This window comes from Lepidothrix coronata, unplaced genomic scaffold, assembly GCF_001604755.1.
Source record: "Lepidothrix coronata isolate B3197 unplaced genomic scaffold, Lepidothrix_coronata-1.0 Scaffold37, whole genome shotgun sequence".
Classification (NCBI taxonomy): Eukaryota; Metazoa; Chordata; class Aves; order Passeriformes; family Pipridae; genus Lepidothrix; species Lepidothrix coronata.
The window spans coordinates 7,207,156-7,224,469 of NW_016690217.1; the positions used below are offsets into that span (position 1 = coordinate 7,207,156).

General features: G+C 38.5%; 1 protein-coding gene across 2 annotated transcripts; it reads right to left on the minus strand.

The window, feature by feature from the left end:
* Positions 1–877: 877 nt before the first annotated feature.
* CETN3 (centrin 3) lies at positions 878–12,607 on the minus strand. 2 transcript variants are annotated; one of them, XM_017812728.1, is made up of 5 exons: positions 12,388–12,607; positions 10,176–10,311; positions 8,349–8,463; positions 5,562–5,753; positions 878–1,328 (listed from the first exon to the last, which is right to left on the minus strand). In XM_017812728.1, exons 1-5 carry the CDS (start codon positions 12,402–12,404, stop codon positions 1,285–1,287), a joined length of 504 nt encoding a protein of 167 aa, XP_017668217.1. In that variant the 5' UTR covers positions 12,405–12,607; the 3' UTR covers positions 878–1,284. The 2 variants fall into 2 exon arrangements, with proteins under 2 accessions (XP_017668217.1, XP_017668218.1); XM_017812729.1 differs by having other exon boundaries at positions 12,365–12,485.
* Between the last annotated feature and the right edge of the window lie 4,707 nt (positions 12,608–17,314).

Sequence of the window (17,314 nt, forward strand, 5' to 3'; positions counted from 1 at the left end):
AAGCTAGAAATAAGGTCCCAGTCCAGATGACAAAAAGTACATCTTAGTGGAAGAGTTACAAAAAGTAAGTGGTCACCTACCAAGAAATAATTACCAGCCATCTATAGAGATGATCTATAGTCACGTCCCCACAGAAGCCACCAGCTGAGTGTTAGAAAACTTGGCACATTCAGAGTAAACGTAGGATTCTTGGGGAAAAAGCTTTTGATGACTACTATCAGATCTTTCCAATTCTATGCCATTTTGATTGTCTGCAGAAAATAAAAGTGTCCCTGAAATTGTTTACGTAAGTAGTTAAGAGCAAAGCCAGAAGCTACCGAACTGGACAATTCTCACACCGGTCTTAGAAAATACTTGTTTAGAGTTTTTCATAGGCTCAGTCCCAAAAACTGAATCTTTTCCCTTAAACATCCACCTCCAAACAAATCTTTTAAGATTGCAAAACACCGGTTAAAAGTTGGGCAGGTTGTTGCAGATTTTTAATGGCTTTCTTTAAATAAGTTTTATGTGTGGTATTTTTGCTATTGGATTCTAAAGCATTCTACATGGCTTGCATGAAGTTTGCTCTTGTCACTGTCTCCACAACTAGCAAAGCTGTGGATACTGAACAGAGAGTTGCTGGCTGACATCTGGGTGATTTAAGCATGTTTTGGATACAGTCAATCATCATGAATAGTTGTCTGCCATTTGTTATCAGGGGTAACAGTTAATAAACGGCATATCTGAGGATGCAAATGCTTGCTCATTTAATGCTACCATTCATGTAAAAAAGCAGAAGTAAAAGCTTACCAAGGAAAAAAGAAAAAAAAACCTTTTCTCTGAAGAATTGTCCCTTATAGTTCACCCCAGATTAAACTACAAAAATAAGACTTTCAAGTAGTAGTAGTAAAGAACATTTTATTAAAATGGAAGTTTTTCAAACCTTATGTATCAAAACTAAGGCCACAGCTAATGTTAACACAAAGTCAAGAACCTCAGAAGGTTCTTATAATATGATACAATTTAGAAATCTGAGACAAGGCTATTTTACAAACAATTACGCAAACATTCTGAAATGCAGCATTACTTATTTGTTTTAAAATATCAATTATTCTAATGATAATATTTAATGATACGAAGTACTGAACTATCAGTGCCTGTAACCCATCTTTATTTTGGTCCTGTGACAAAAGTAAATTTCTGCATCACTCCAGCTACAAAAATGAATGCAAGTACAAAACATTGTAATGGAAGCTACCAACGACTCCTCCCTTTTCTGCTGAGCTCATTCCTTTTCTTCTAATGCTAAATATCTCCAGTCATAATAGCAATAAATTCTTCTTGATTGACTGTAAAAAAAAAAAGAAAGAAAAAAGAAAATCATTATACAAACAGCAAACAACCATAAAACATAAAAGAAAATTCACATCCGTGAATTTTACTTCTAATTTTACTTAAAGGTTTCTCTGTGAGTATTTGCTGCATCTGATCCATTACTACCAGGGTTTGGACTTTTTGCTCCTACAACAACAGGGGTTTTGCACAGTTTTTCATGTTAAATGAAGTCAGAATACAAGTTAGCTATGTGGAATATTTTAGCCAGAATCTAGTTCACATATAACAAGCTATCATTTCTAATTATGAAAGTAAAAATATTCTAAAAAGTAAAATATGATAGAAAAAAACCCTGAGAAAAAGACAGCTATGCAAAAATATACTATTATTTTAAGGTCTATGAAAATGTTAAAAATGGTACATAAATTTTATTTAGCAAGTGCTTCTTAAGAAACAATATTTCAGCTACAGTTATGATTAATTCAATTTTATTCTTAAAGTCATGATTCAAACATTTATATCCAAACCACCCCCACAGACCAAACCACACTACTTCTCTCCCTCCCAAATCTGTAACACTTGCCAAACATAAAACAAATTTTAACATCGTTTACTAATTATTCCATAAACTAGCTAGAATTAAAATGGACTTTTGATGAGCCTTTCCCCATTTGAACTTTCTTCATTCGTCATTTATAATTAACAGAAATTTTATACAAATGCACTTGAAGAAATTAAGTCATAATAATAAATTAATTAGCAGCCACTAATTATTTTGCTGCACTTATACCTGAGCTACCGATCTTACTCATATGCTAAAACAGAGACACTGTAAAAGAATTAACCAATGAACATGTACACTCTGCTAATTACTAATTACTGTAGTGGGAATGATCAGAATAAGTCAGTGGTACAGAAAAGACAAGACACATACAAAGAATTCTCCCTGACAATTGTCCATCCCAGCCAATGTGCCCAAGCTATTCCTAAAGAAAGCAATGCAAAGAAAGAGCTACATCTACAGCTAGAAGAAAATGATACAAATTCCACTATGTTAAAGAATAAATTAAAAAAACCCCAACAACTAAATATGCCTTCATGTGATGCATGTAAAAAAATAGGTAACAAGCAGATTTAGTCGAGCTTAGGATTCTATACTCTGAAATACCCATCCATCACATAGCTACACCGTGTTCTAAGAGACAAAAATACTGTCTTGACTGTATGACTTTAAAAAGCCTTTCCACAGCTTTATCACAGTAACAACACAATATTCTCTGGTTTAAAACATCCTTGCTAAACAAGGCTGCAAAGTGGAAAGACAGTCTGAGGGAGAATCAAGATGTTCTGCTGCTGAAGCCAACCACCACGTCGAATCCCCCTCCTCAGGTACCAAACCATGCTAACCACCCCCCTCCCATTAAAGTACACCAATCAGAAATAAAAGATATTTATGACTAAAGCCACTCAAACTCCACCCAAACATAAAGAAAATAGTATAAAAGTAAGTTGGGGGTAGGGGGAAAGTGGGAGAAGACCTCCACCAAAACTGCTGGGATCAGTTAACAAGTTGAGTCTACCTTCTCCCCCCCAAGAGGATGAGAAGGGATGAGAAATACAGTCTACGTGTTTTAAATGCTGCTCTTAGGACTAGAGCTTTTGCTTGTAGTTACCCTATAGCGTATTAGTTAGATTGCTTTGTATCAGAGCTTGTGCTTGCTTAATATATGTATCAGTAGATTGCTTTAAAACATATTTTTGCAGTAGACACTATCGCTGACAACCTTTGAACCTTATTAATCTGTCACAATTTGTATTAATAAAAAGTGTTATTCTGTAAGCTGTTAAAGTGAGTCCTTGCAGTTGCCACCAGCAGAAAACACCTTGGCAGGACTCGCTGAGGGGTCTTGGTTCTATTGAGTTCCCCCTAACAAGGGAGGTTGAGGTACCCTCTGATCTTGTGAATCTGTTGGTGAAGGGTCTCCTTACAAAACACTGACAGACTGTCGGACACAGGGGTCTGGACATTCCCCGAGATACTGACAGGCAAAAATCTAACTCCCACCTTTCACATGACAACAAGCAAACCCAGTTAATCCCCTTCAGATTAAGGATCTGTTCACACGTTAAGCACAACAAAAGCAGAAGCAACCACAGTCCTTCATGGCATCTCATTTCCCTCAACTCCATGACAAAAAGAACAAACTAGTATCCCAGCTAATATGCAGAAACATTGACTTACAATCTTGAGAGTTAAAAGTACATTTTTTCAGTGCTGTTTTTTTTTCCCTAATTCTGTGCCAAAATTCTCAGACCCAAGACTGCATTGTGTTTCCTACGGATGCATCCACACAAGATGACAAAAACTGCATGAACTCACAGCATGGAATTTCTAAAATTAGTTATGCACCAAAACACAATGCATTCCTAAACCCGGGAACACAAAAATAAGACTGTTTAAGTTTTTAAGGCAGACAGAAATATGTCAAAAATACTTTCTTTTACAGAAATCTATGTACAGCATACCAGTACAGCTCAGTGGTTTTGCTGAGAATATGTAACCTGAGCATCACACAAGAGACCTTATTTCACTGTGAGCAAAACAATCTCTAAAAGGTAATAAAAGTGTTAAACCAAAAATGATATTATTCCTATATTTGAAGTATCAATTAAAAATGCTACCAAATGAACAGTTTCATATTTTTTTGAGGGCAGGAAAGAAGGAGAATTAGACGACAGCAAGATTTTCCTACATGACCCAGATGTTGGAAGATAAATAGAATGGTGATTCACAGGCTTATTTACTTTTTCAGAATTAATCTTAAAAAGCTAAAAACAGCCTCAGTTTTCTTCAAAGAACAAAAAACACACAGAACCTTAAGGATAAACAGTACCATATACAAACATTATGCTGTCAATCTTCCATATTCGATCTTGTGCTTGATTGCTCTAACAAAGAGAATGAATGGATGATTGAGTAAGAGGAAACTTAAGCTACCCACTCTTAGCTGATCAACTTGATTTAAAAAAACGTAACACTGACAGAAAATAATTACGACTCAATAACCTTCCTGAAAGGAGCTGATGGTCTATGTTCAACTTCTAGTGCCCAAATAGCCATGTGACAAAATATATTGATCCATGATTCTGACATCTCATTTTGGCAGCTCCAGGAGAGCAACACATGACAAAACCTGCTTGCAGATGACTTCTACTTTCATTCACCTCTATGGCTACAACTTCCAAAAAATAACACCTATGTCTAACAGCACAGAGGGGAGGACTGTCTGTCACAAGGCTGAAAACACAATTTTTTTTTCACTGGGAGTGAGAGTTTTGAGTCCAACAGCTCAAAAATATAAATACTACTGCCCCTGGAAAAGTTGATGAACTGCTAGTGAAATCTCAGACACAAATCACCAACCACCCTGAAAGAGTAGTGTTCAAAGATTGATACAGTCTTTAGGTGCATGGTCTGAAGTGAGTGGTCCTCAAAATCCAGATATTAAGGTTTCTGGTGTAAAAATAAGGATATTTTGAAGTTGATGGAAAAAAACCCCAAAGTTTCAGTGTTCAAAATGATTTAATAAGCATACTATCAAACTGGATTTGTTAATTCATTCTTTATCTAACTAATAATTTCTTTCTGCAGCCCACTCTGTATGGACCTTGCCAATTCCAGAGCCATTTTTCACACTACACTTTCCAGCACTCCCATGCTCAGAAGTACATTAAAAGACCAATCCAAGCTGATCCTGAATAGATCCAGGGTACTTCCAGCATGATTTATTAGCTTACTGCTCCATATCCAACTAACACGCTGAAATCACAACAATGACACATTGCCACTTAAGAAATATTGAATAAGTGATCAAAAGACTGACTTTCTCTTAGCAGTTTAATCCTTTCACTGATTTATAAGGAAATAAAAATGTAATGTAGGCACACAGAATCTCCCATGTACCAGTTCAATTACTTTGACCTTCAACTACACATTCATCTCATCATTTAATAGACATTGGTTGAATAGGAGTTCATGGTGAATCAATTCAATTCTTAGACTCCAATATGTGTTTCCAGGACTAGTAGCTGTCAAAAACAACTGTCTCCACTATTTGTAAGCTAAATTAAGTTTGAGTTGAAAGTTATCTAGAAGGAAATTAAAGAGGACATATTCACAACAAAACCACGTTTAAAAACGGCAGAAAATTACAAGGTTATATGGGAATTTATTTGCTAACACATACTTTCTCCATCTCCATCCTTATCAAATTCTTCTATCATAGCCCGTAGTTCTTCATCAGACATGTTTTCACCCAATTCTCTAGCAACTCGGCGCAGGTTTCTCAGACTTATTTTACCAGAGTCATCATCGTCAAACAATTTGAATGCCTTGAGTATTTCTTCTTGTGGGTCTCTGTCCAATATCCAATCTGTCACTGCAAGAAGGACACTTGAGTTAGACTAAAAAATTCTGAAGGGTAAACTCAGAATGATCTATGCAAGCTGAGACAATATGAAGAACAGGTATTTCTGATTTCACCTGTTCTTACACTTCAACGTATTTCAGTTCAACATGCATATTTGTTTCACTGTTATCTGACCTCTCTTTCTTATCTCTCTTTTTCCAAGCTGAGTTGCTCTTTAGGGTGTAATTCTTGCAGTGGAACACCACATGGCAATTTGGACACAGTCATGCTTTCCACAAATTCTTCAACAGGAATTAAAAGTATACACAGGCCTCCTCTGTTTCAAACTTCCAAACTTTCAGAAAAAAAAACCATCAGCCCGGAGAGACAAAGACATGTGATTTTTTTTCATTTTATATGTTTTCATCAGGATAGAATTTTGACTTGAAGAGAACACTGAAATACTAAATAAAGAAGAACATTCACATGGAACCTCTCTTTCAAATACAAAACCACACAAACACAAAAAAAGACCCCAAAACAAACCAAAAAAACCCTGAGCACAGGGGTTACATAAAGGACACTACTATGAATTGCAAGACGTGTATTCTGAAAGGATTCTTCAGTCTTTATTATTCCTTTTTTTACAACCATTTGTCAGTTTCTGCAACAGAAAAGACAAACTTCCCACATGAAATATTTTTCTAGTAATTATTTCAGACCAACCAGCAATAACGTATCTTCACATCTTTGTACCTGCTAGTCTTGTATTACAGGGCTTGCTATTTATGACTTCATCAAGCCATTAAAAACACATCAACACCACTTGCGCACAAAGAACCACTTACCATCTGCTCCTGACTGCAGATGAAACGTCTGCTCTGGCTTAGCAAACTTGAGAGGAAAAAATTTTTTCAGGCTCATATAAGCTCACTGCAGCAATGAAGTTTATATATCTGCATAAACGCTCCAAATTTTTCCTAAATTTAAATATTTTCTTTTAAAACAATGGCACTGTATGAAGTACCATATCATTTGAAAAATACTTTTTTGGCAAAAAGACAACTGAAGAACAATAAATGCTAAGTCTCTAAATACAAAACTGTAGAAGACAAAAGGTAATTGTATCTTTATAATTTCAGTTAAACATTAAGAGAAACTCAAGAATTGCTTAGCCATATTCAGCAGCTCTTCACAATTAACATCTCAATAACCTATTTTCTCTAATTCCTAATCTTTCTGCTAGAAGTGATATCATGTTTAATTCTGTATCAAGGTCATATTGCACCACCACAGCACTCTAACCCAATTCAAATTTTGTGACAGGTTCAATCCCCTCCAAGTATCTATTGTGCTTTCTACAAGAATCTTCCTAGCTTCTTGCAGCACTTAATGGTTGCCCATATTGACAGCCAGGACAGAATGAGGAAACTATGAACAGGACTGAACATCAGGAATTTAAAAAAAAAAAAAATTGCATGGTAATTACAATATCTTGATTTATGCAACATTACAGCATAATTATGTAATTTTAAGAGTAGTATTACTATTAAATCAATACATTCACTTTCTTTTTAATTTTTTTAATTAAATCAAGACTGATCACATTTATTTCCACATAGGCTTTACAAGTCAGAAAACAACAAAACCCAATTTTCTCTAACCTCAAATACAACTACAAAACTATTATCTGTCAATGACAACAAATTTTGTCCAATACTAACCTGCTAAACCATTAAAAATCTGCCACATTTCAATCAATAACTAGTTTTGCCACATTAAGTAGATTGCTATTTGTAGCCAAAAGGAAATACTGGAGGTTTGGGTGTTCTGTTTGAGAAAATCTACAGAAATCTAATACCTTGAAGAAATAGATTATAATGAGCATAATGAACTATAATAAACACAATGAACTAGAGATATAAAGCCACATATAGAGAAATTCCACACAGCTTACTTTTTGGCAAACATAAATTGTATGCAAAAGCATAAACTATATGTAACAAAAAGCCCTTAAAAACTTCAAAGAAACTTAAAGTCTAAAAATTCTGCAGATTGAAGTACATTAAACTGCACAATGCACAATCTCCAGAAGAAAGACACAACTCATGAAATTCTGTTTTTATCAACAGCTGAAAATCCTTGAAGTACAATATTTAACACCTGCTTCAATTTTTCTAATATTTTTTATATATGAAGTCTGTATTCAGCTTGCAGTTTGTCTGTGTACACACTCCTTCCCACTAAATTCAATGCTAAATACCTTTTCCATAGCAGAAATGAGAATCTTACAAAGATCCCTAAACAATAGAAGAATATCTACGTTTTAAGCTAGCATTCATTCCTCCATGTAAGCTTGAAAAAGATTAGCACTGTGTATACTCTACACTGTTATACTGTGGCTATCATTCACCTCTACATATCAAATCAAGCATTCAGAAAACAAAGATTTATCTTCCTCCACTATTGACCTAATATATTAAGAAAATAATGAAATTAAATCTCCCATTTCTATTTCTTAATAGTACTAAATAGCTGAAGAAGTACACGAAGTACTGCTTCAAAATTATAGTCACCACTATACACTAAATATCTCTAGAGGTAGACACACAATCAAACACATACCAACTTCATTAAAATCTTCAAAGGTGATCTTGCCTGTTGATTCTCGATCATAGTCTTTAAGTATTTTCAGGACATCAGCTTTTTTTACATCAAAACCCAAGGCTCTCATTGCCACCTTTTGGAATAAAAGGGAAGTGCAACCATAGGTAAGGATTAAATATAGATTTAACAGATTTTCTTTTTAATTTCAGTAATTACATTCTTACCCGAGAGATAAAGAGCATATTAGTGGTTTAGAAGCAATAATAAACAAAATAAATAACAGGAAAAGAGCTTTGGATATTAAAACCACCTAGAACTACTGTTAGGAAATAGAACATTGAGTTACAGTGAAAAACTTCTATTTTCAGGGAGTTTACAGACTGCATCAAGTATTTCTTAGGAGAAGTAGATTTATTCTCCTCACTTACAAAACTATTTCAAAATCTTATCTTTTCAAAGACAAAATCGAAAATCAGTCTTCAAATTACTCTTCATTATTCACACAAAGTGTGTATATGTTCATGGATTTACAAGTACTCTTACAAGTGCTTTTTCAATGAACAATATAAGCCAACCTACTTTTTACTTTTCCATTAAGTTAGAAGTCCACATTTAGTTTCCCATTTTAACTGAGATGGCAATTTCTCAGCATACAGTATCTTGACTTTCTCCAAACAGATGAACATAGACTAAACCATAACTGGAAAACCACAATGCTTTTGGAAGCAGTCCTTCAAAAATCTATGCTATCCCCACTGATTTTGTAGAGAAGGAGATAGTCTTTTTCTTTATGTATTTTTGCTTTTCCACAGTATTACCTTCAGGGTGACAATACTTAGCTAGACAGCTAACAAACAACTTTCCAAGTAATCACAACAGTTGGGAATTCAAAATACACCATAACCAGGAAAAGCATATTAATAGTCCTGAAACAGTCCCCAGCACTACCCTGGTCACAGTGGCTTCCAGCAAAGACAAAAACTTGAACTCTGAAATAAAGAGAAGGGAACTGCTATATCTAAAACACTCCTGTAACAGCAAATTAAGTAAAATTAAGACTTTTTTTTCCTTTTTCAAATTATTGAGTAGAGCCAGAATGTGGAGCCAGTAAGTTGGATTAGGCATTCCTTCCAAAAAGAATCTCACCCAATACATGACAGAAACACTGGTGTCTCCAAAGCCACTTTCTGTTTTTGATGCCATATGATTAGAATAAAAATTCATAAAGAATTTAAAGTGACCTTAATGAACTTTATCTACTACTTCTATAGACTTCCAGCCAGAAGGACTCAGACTGCCATCCTAACCTCCATTTACCAATAGCTATCAATAGAAGCATCCTTCACTGGGAAGGGCAGCTACTGAGCGTCACACACATAGAGCAAAGAGCACACCTTATTCCTACAGCCAATAGGCTTCCTGCTGAAAAATACAAGTTGGTAAGCTCTGGCTTGTAGTCAACAGTTTTACAGATTTGATTTGCATCTTTTACCTAAGCATCTGAAACCTGTGGATTCTCACAACACCAAGCTTTAGGTTACACAGCTCTTTTTCAAGAGCTTTTGCGTCCTGGTCATTTGTCCAAGCTAATTCCTGGTGAGCAGTTAGACCAGGGTTATTCAGAATGCTACAGCAATGTCATTACTGCATATAGTATGGGAAGACAAGCTTGTTTTTACACCAATGCAGTATTTCCAGGCTTTTTCTTTTTTTTAAACTCAATTCTTTAACCCAGAAAGACATCTTGAAGGAGGTTTTTAAAGATACAGCCAACATCTTAAAAACTCACTAAGGAACAGGTATATTATTTGTCATAAAATGGTTTGAATGAAAAAAAGCTTTTACCTTTAATTCATGATAATTTATTGCTCTGTCTTTGTCTGTATCAAACAACTCAAAGGCATCTTTAATTTCTTGCTTCTGTTCCTCAGTCAGTTCTCTTCTTTTCTTCTTTTTAGTTTTGTCTACTGAAAGCTCATTCCTATATATGGAGAAAGAAATTTAGATTTCTATTGGGAAGATGCCACTGTAGATAACATATTCCACCAATAAGAAACTCACCATAATTGCACAGATCACTACCCTAGCTATTAAATCTTTTCCCAGCTTCTACTCCCAGTTTAAAGTAACATTTGAAACAGATAATTCCTTTTTGAAATATGAATGACACCTCCAAAATAAAATCAGCACAGGCATTTTTGTTAATAAGTAACAACAACGACAAAAAAAGAGGGCAGAAAAACTACCAGTTAAAAAGGGTTCTTGAGGTTACAAACTAGATTAGCAGTTGAATGATACAACTCCCTGAAACACTTTGTTTCTACACTGCAGCTTAAAAAAAAATAAATTTGTGACAGACCAGTGGAGGCTGAACTAGGCCAGGCAGTCTGGCTACTAAAGCCGGAATTAGGTGCCACAAATCGGCTTTGTTGCCTGTAACAGTTCTTAGATAAATGGTATTTACAGGGTTCTTTTTTAAAATCCTTTAGATCATACACATACACACTGTTCTAAAGACTTTTTGCTCTGTTTTGGTATATACAAAAGAGACAAGCCCTCCAAACCAGAAAATCTTGCTCAAAGACAGCCCTGTTTTCTTTGGTAGTCTGGGAATGAAATTAGATTTCCAGAGGAGCACAGTAAAAGGACATAAGACAATAACCATAAAATGCAAGAGGAGAAACTGCAGCTGGATCTATGGGGAAACATTTTCTCAGTCCATGTGTTTATATGCTGGAACAGTTGCACTAGCAGACCAAGGAGTCTCCATTATTAGAAAATTTTGAAACCTTACTGGAAAAGGTGCTCAGCATCCTCATTCGGTTTTGAGTGGGAGCTGCTCTGATCAGAAAGCTGAACTAGATGACTTCCCATAAGTCCTTCCTAACCTAAATTATTGCATAATTTATGTTATACTCTCAGGAAAATGCTTTTAATGCTCATTTGTCTATTTGCACCAAGGGCCAGATGTGTGCTTTGTCATCTAGTGTAAAATGCACAAAAATTACTGATCAGTGAACAGAAAACTTTTCAAGATTTACTTTCCAAATCTCCTCTAATGAGATGATTTATCTTCATCTTTGTAAAGGATTTGTTAATTTTAATCAAAACCCAAGATTAAACATATGGCTGAGATTTAGCTTCCAACAACCACTGAAGTGTAAAAATTCCAAGAACAGACAAGAAAAGTGCAGGCTGCACGAGCTGGACTTGCCTTGGACCACAATATCCTCAGAGAGCAAGAAGCCCTTAACAGACCAATGGAGACAGTGTGATTTCACACAGGCTTTGAATAGCCTTGGAAGGACTTTGAGTAGCTCTTGGAAGGACTAAAATAACTCTGAGCTGGCTACATAATTAGAACTGGGAGAGTAGCTCAGATCTAGAGAGCTCAGATTTTGTGAGCTACAATGATGAAATCCATTTATAAATCTGAAAGCAGATTAACACTGAACTCATCTGGAAGAGCAGCTGGGTGCTTAAGTGTTCATTTGGTGCTTAGCATAAAATAAATTTATCAAATGACAAAGCAGTACCTAAACACAAACAGCTCAGTGCCACTTCCACAACCACTTTTACCACATGAAGCCTGAAGTCAGATTTGAAAATTAGGGACCACGGTTGCCATGTAAGCATATTAATTATGCTTGGAGACAAGCATTTGCCAGGTGTTGGGAGTCATAAGCCAGGCCCCTTTATACAACAGCTCCTGAACCAGAATTTACAAACAAAACACACCGAGCAGTCCAGTCTTACCCCTATTCCCAGGCCTTTTGGAGGCGCATTAGGCAATCCAGAGCGAACCTCCGAGCGCCAGGCCCTGCCCTCCCCCGGCACACAGATGGGCCTGACCCCGCCGAGGGGACCAGAGTGACCGGCCGGAGGCCGCGGGTGACCCACTCGGGCCCCGCCGCTGCCGCCGCGCCCGCCCTCCGCCAGCACCGCCCGAGCGGGCCCCGGGGGGGGATGCGGCCATCAGGAACCCCCGCCCGCGCTTCCTCCGGGCCAGGGGAAAGCGTCTGGCTTATACTGACCTCAGGGCCAGGCTCATACCGACCTCAGGGCCAGGCTCATCCTGTCGGGCCGGGCCGGAGCAGACGCAGCACCAGCCCCGTCGCCTCCTGCCCTGGAGACGCGACACCCCGACCAGGCCACGCCCCCTGCAAACTGACCGCTGTCTGATTGGGTGCAGGCTGGTATATTCCCGCCTCCAGGCACACTGTTATTGGTTGAAGTGCTGCCACTCAAGGCGGAGGGAGGGGAGTCCCTGCGGGGCAGGATTGGTGCGCGCGGCGCCGTTAAACAGCGCGGGGGGCGGGCGGCACCGCCGCTGCTGCGAAATGTGGAGTATGCAAACATGTTCTTAAGAAAGGATGTTGGTGTTTGATCTTGACTTTCGACCTTAGTCGACAAGAAACGGGATTTATGCGAAACAGATAGGAACTAACAAGCCAGCTCTTAAGTGATATCCAGGTGTTAGAGAGACAAATTTCTTGTATGTGGAATTTTCCTAAGGTTTAGGGCTCGACGTGTTTCAATGATCTCGGACAAAAAATGCTGAATTTACGGGCCTTAAGGGCATTTGACAGAACCCCCAAGATAAAGAAGCAATTAATAAAGCCAGCTCAGCAACTGTGCTGGATTAGCTCCGACTGGGTAAAAAGTAATTCTGCCGGGGGCAGATCTGTGACCCCCGACTCAAGAAACCCACCCGACCCAAGAGAAGAGACAGAATGGCAGTAATTAGCATGAGAAGAGAGAGAATCATTAACCAATAGGTGATAGATACAAATTAATAAGAGAACTGTGTAACTTGTAGCCAATGAACATTAATACCTTTGCTAAAAAGTATAAAAGTTTTGACAGCTGGGGTGCTTGATCTGTGGAACTTCACCGAGGATCTGGGTTTGTGCCGCTCTGAAATAAATATCAATGTCTCTCTCGAGTGTGTAATCATTGGCTTGTTGCACGCCAGGTAACATGTCCGATTTTTGCCGACATCTTTAATGACCCTGCTGTCACATGGATGTGCTGTGACTGTGTCTGGAGAGGTCCCCAGGCCCTGTCCACTCCCTCCCTCCCTCCCAAGCTGTGGAGGAGCACGCTTAACATTTGACACTTTGAGAAGCATTTCTGGTACTGTACAGACTTTACCTCACTACAAATTTCATGGAAAGCAATCCATACTATGTGAAAACTGAAGATTTTAATGTATAGTTCCAGTTAACGTTGACACAAATGTTTTCGAGCCTTGCAAAACAGTCAGTGAGTCAACATTATATATCTGTGGGTGGGGGAAATGCTTATATCACTGGTGAGAAAACTCAGATTTATGAAAAGTGCTGCCTCAGTGCTCTGGTCTGTGACATGACAACTGTGCCTTGTGCGTTGCTTCACAAACAGGGCTGTTTTAAAACCAGCTGTGACAGCACAATCTGGTGTTAATAGCTGGACTATAATGACATTCAGATCCTTGCTAATACTGTGTTAAGCAGTCTGGCTAGATTCACTGGAAATACTCAGGCAATGAAAAATTTTTTCAGGCATTTCAGTCCTGCTCCTTTCAGGACTGACAGCATATCTTGATGGTGTTTTACACTTTCAGACACCTAGTTTCCCAGTAATAACCCAGTAGTAGGTCGACCCCAAGTGCACACTCTTGGATAGGAAGACCTTGGCTCACTCAAGACACATTTTTCCTGAACAAAGTCAAACAGAGATGAGGCTTGTTTGGCTCTCTGTTCATATTATCTCTGGTCCACAGATCAAATAGGCAGAGGCAAGAGGTTTGTAACAGACCTCTGTTTATAGATGGTAGCTTTATAACTGAAAACATAAATCACTGGCAGGTTTGACCCTCAGCCTGTGCTGTGGTGCAAATATAATCGCAAATTCCTTTTTTTTTTTTTTTTGGTTCATACGACATATTTACATGTCCAGAGAGAAAAGGAAGAATTAACCAAGTGGTGAGCACACTTACCTGGACTGTGGGAGAACAGTACAAGGAACCTGGCTGCACCAACAGCCCCAAATTGCCCTGGTTCACCCCCACTCCCACCTCCACTGCATGTTGATCCTAGAGCTCAGCATAGAGGCCCTTGGTCCTTGCCTGAGCTGCGCTGGAGTTATTCTTGCCTTTGTGCTGTGTGCTGCTGTTGCTGACATATTGACCAGACTCTGTGGCCTGGCCATGAACTTGAGTCACCACCTTGCCATTGTCTGGCAGTCACTGGGATGCTGACAGGTCAGGTTACTGTCACCATCCCTGCACTCTGCAGGGAGGTAACAATCCCTGCCTGTGTTGTGATTGCCCTTGGCTTTCGGCTTGTCCTCTCTCATGAAGCATCCGTGTCCTGGATGTTCTGTGTCAAGTAGAGTGAAATGCCTGATACTGATTCTCTGAGCATGCTTCTGGGAACTTGAGATCCATGTTCAGGTCTCTACTTCTAGACTTACAAGATAAGTTAAGAAATTGCTCCAGAAATCAAACTGCCACTGTTTGTAAATTCATTAAAGCTGGCAGCAATGCTCCTACTGCATGTGAAATGGAGATGCAAGAAATTCAAAACAGAAAAGACACGCTCAAACAATAATACCTAAAAATAAGTATGGGGGTTTGGTTGCGGCAGCAGTGACTTGCAAACCCCTACATTTTCAAAGTTGGCTACACTCCTCCTAAAATCACTTCTTATGAGTAGAGTTGGTAAATTAGAATATCTCTAGTATCCCCACACCTGTGTATTGCCATCTTAATAAAGAAAATAATTAATTATGAGATATACTTAAAAATTTTGTTATTGGTTTCAAACTCATCTGTTGCTATATGAAAGTCATTTGTGGGGCTGTCTGCCAGCCCTGTATTCAATTTGAGTGAATGTATTTCCTTTCTGAGTCCTAATTTTGTTAGTATTTGAAACCATCCTACCATTCCCTCGTCCCAAGCTGAATTTGAGTGGGCAGATTACAAACTTCATTTAACTGTTCATAATCAGATCATATATCAGAACCTTAATTAAATGAATCCAAATTTTTTTAAAGGAGTAGCTGGGCATACAGGTTTCATGCAAGTTCAAGTGAGTTTTTGTTCATTTCACTCTTACAGTAAATCATGTGGCATGAAAATTAGTGTGAAAACATAAAGCTGTGTTAAAAACATACCACGTGTCCTTCCCAGTTCAGTGATTGTAAATGTATTTCTGTGGGCATCTGGATCGAACCTTTAGAAAATACCTGGCTCTCTAGCTCTGGTACAGTCAAAGAAGTGTTGGCTAAGGTCCTGAGCCCTTCTTCCTGTGTCAACGTTCTTTTATGTGTTTTTCCAATTTTAATCGCTTTTGAGTGCCTCATCACCGTCCCAAGACATAGTTGGGCATATGTGGGAATATGCACAGACAGTTACTAAATTAATTTTTTAACAATTAAATTAATTTTTAAACAGGTGAAATTAGGCCACCCAATAAAAGCTGAACAGTCGCGAGTAGCCATGTGCTCAAGACGGTTTCGGGTAGCACAGCAAAAACAAGGGGCAGGTTTATAACACCGTTGGTTTCTAGTTTAATCCCTAATCCTGTCTGTTCCATTTTCCTGGTCAGTGTAGCCACAGCCCTGTCCTTGGGCGGCGCTGCCACCAGGTGGCGCCGGGACACCGGCGCTGTGCGGGCAGGAGCGAGGGGCAGGAAGGGACATCGCTGCGGACATTGGAGAAGTACTGATTGACTTCGAGGTACGATTACACCACGCACAGCAACGCAGGGTTAATGTATAAGACAGTGGTAGTGTGATTTAACGTCACACCAGAGTGCCCGGACTAATGATGCCCCTCAGAGCACTGGACTGCTTTCTGAGTACCCTGGAAAACCCTGTGCCGCACAGGGAGTGCAGTTTGAATGCAGCCCAACCAGCAAATCCCCTGTACTTCAAATTTAGCCTCAAATAAATTTAAAATAAAACCTAATGAGTGCTTTTTCATTGTTTCTCGATCGTTTCTCTGCTTCCTAAGTCAATTTGAATGTGAAGGGACTGAAGAAGTAGTAGTTTTGGAGAGTAGTTTGTCCATGTTTAGACCGAAGTGGTACTGCTCACTGATTTAGGTAACACACACATTAATAATAAATAAGAACTTGAAACAGTGTTGGTTGCCTCCACCTTTATCTCCCTCTCTCCTTCATAACAGAGATGATTTCTTTTTTTCTTTGGCTACAGATGTCTTCTCTTACAAGGCAAGGTGTTGTGCTAGACTTTAGTAGCACTTGTTCTAAAGCTCATCCTGAGCTCTGCTTTATAGCACCCTACAGTCTAAGATTTAACAGTTAGGATGATTTTTTTCCCTGCTGAGAATCTTCTTTTTTGCAGAAACATCCCATGTTTCTGTGATAGTGTCATAAAAGCAAATTTTACTGAAAGCAAATGTTTACTGATGTAAAATAAAATGAGATGCTGTAGAACTGAAGTAATTAAAGTGACTATTTCATTTCCATGTGTATTAGGAACATTATAAAGGCTCCTTACTCATCTGAGATAACTACCTCACAATGTAGCATCTGTTGATTATTAGCTGAGGGTGCTGGTCAACAGTAGCTGAACATGAGCCAGCGTGTGCCCCAGTGGCCAACAGCATCCTGACTTGGATCAGCAACAGTGTAGGGGTTTGACCAGGGAAATTGCCATCCCCCTGCACTTGGCACTGACTCGCTACTTCAAGCTCAACAGAAGCCATGTGACCATTTGTGTTCCAAATACAGTATACAGCTGTCATTAGCTACTGCCTTGTGTGGAGATAATAATCTGTGTCACCACAAACTGAAACTGACCCCCAAATATACATGTTCATCATGTCTAAGTCTTCTGCGTGTGAATTGTACTGAAAACCTAATTCTGATTTGTGCTCACAGGTGGTGGTTTTTTTCAAGAAATACTCGCTCATGGTTTTTATATAAGCATTGCAGCACAAGTTTACAATGCGTAAACATTTCTAATGCAGTCTC

Coding starts and splice junctions, on each gene's coding strand:
- CETN3 (XM_017812728.1), bottom strand. Junction 8,464..10,175: donor TAAATTATCATGAATTAAAG/GTAAAAGCTTTT, acceptor TTATTCCAAAAG/GTGGCAATGAGAGCCTTGGG. Junction 5,754..8,348: donor TGAAGATTTTAATGAAGTTG/GTATGTGTTTGA, acceptor TCCTTCTTGCAG/TGACAGATTGGATATTGGAC.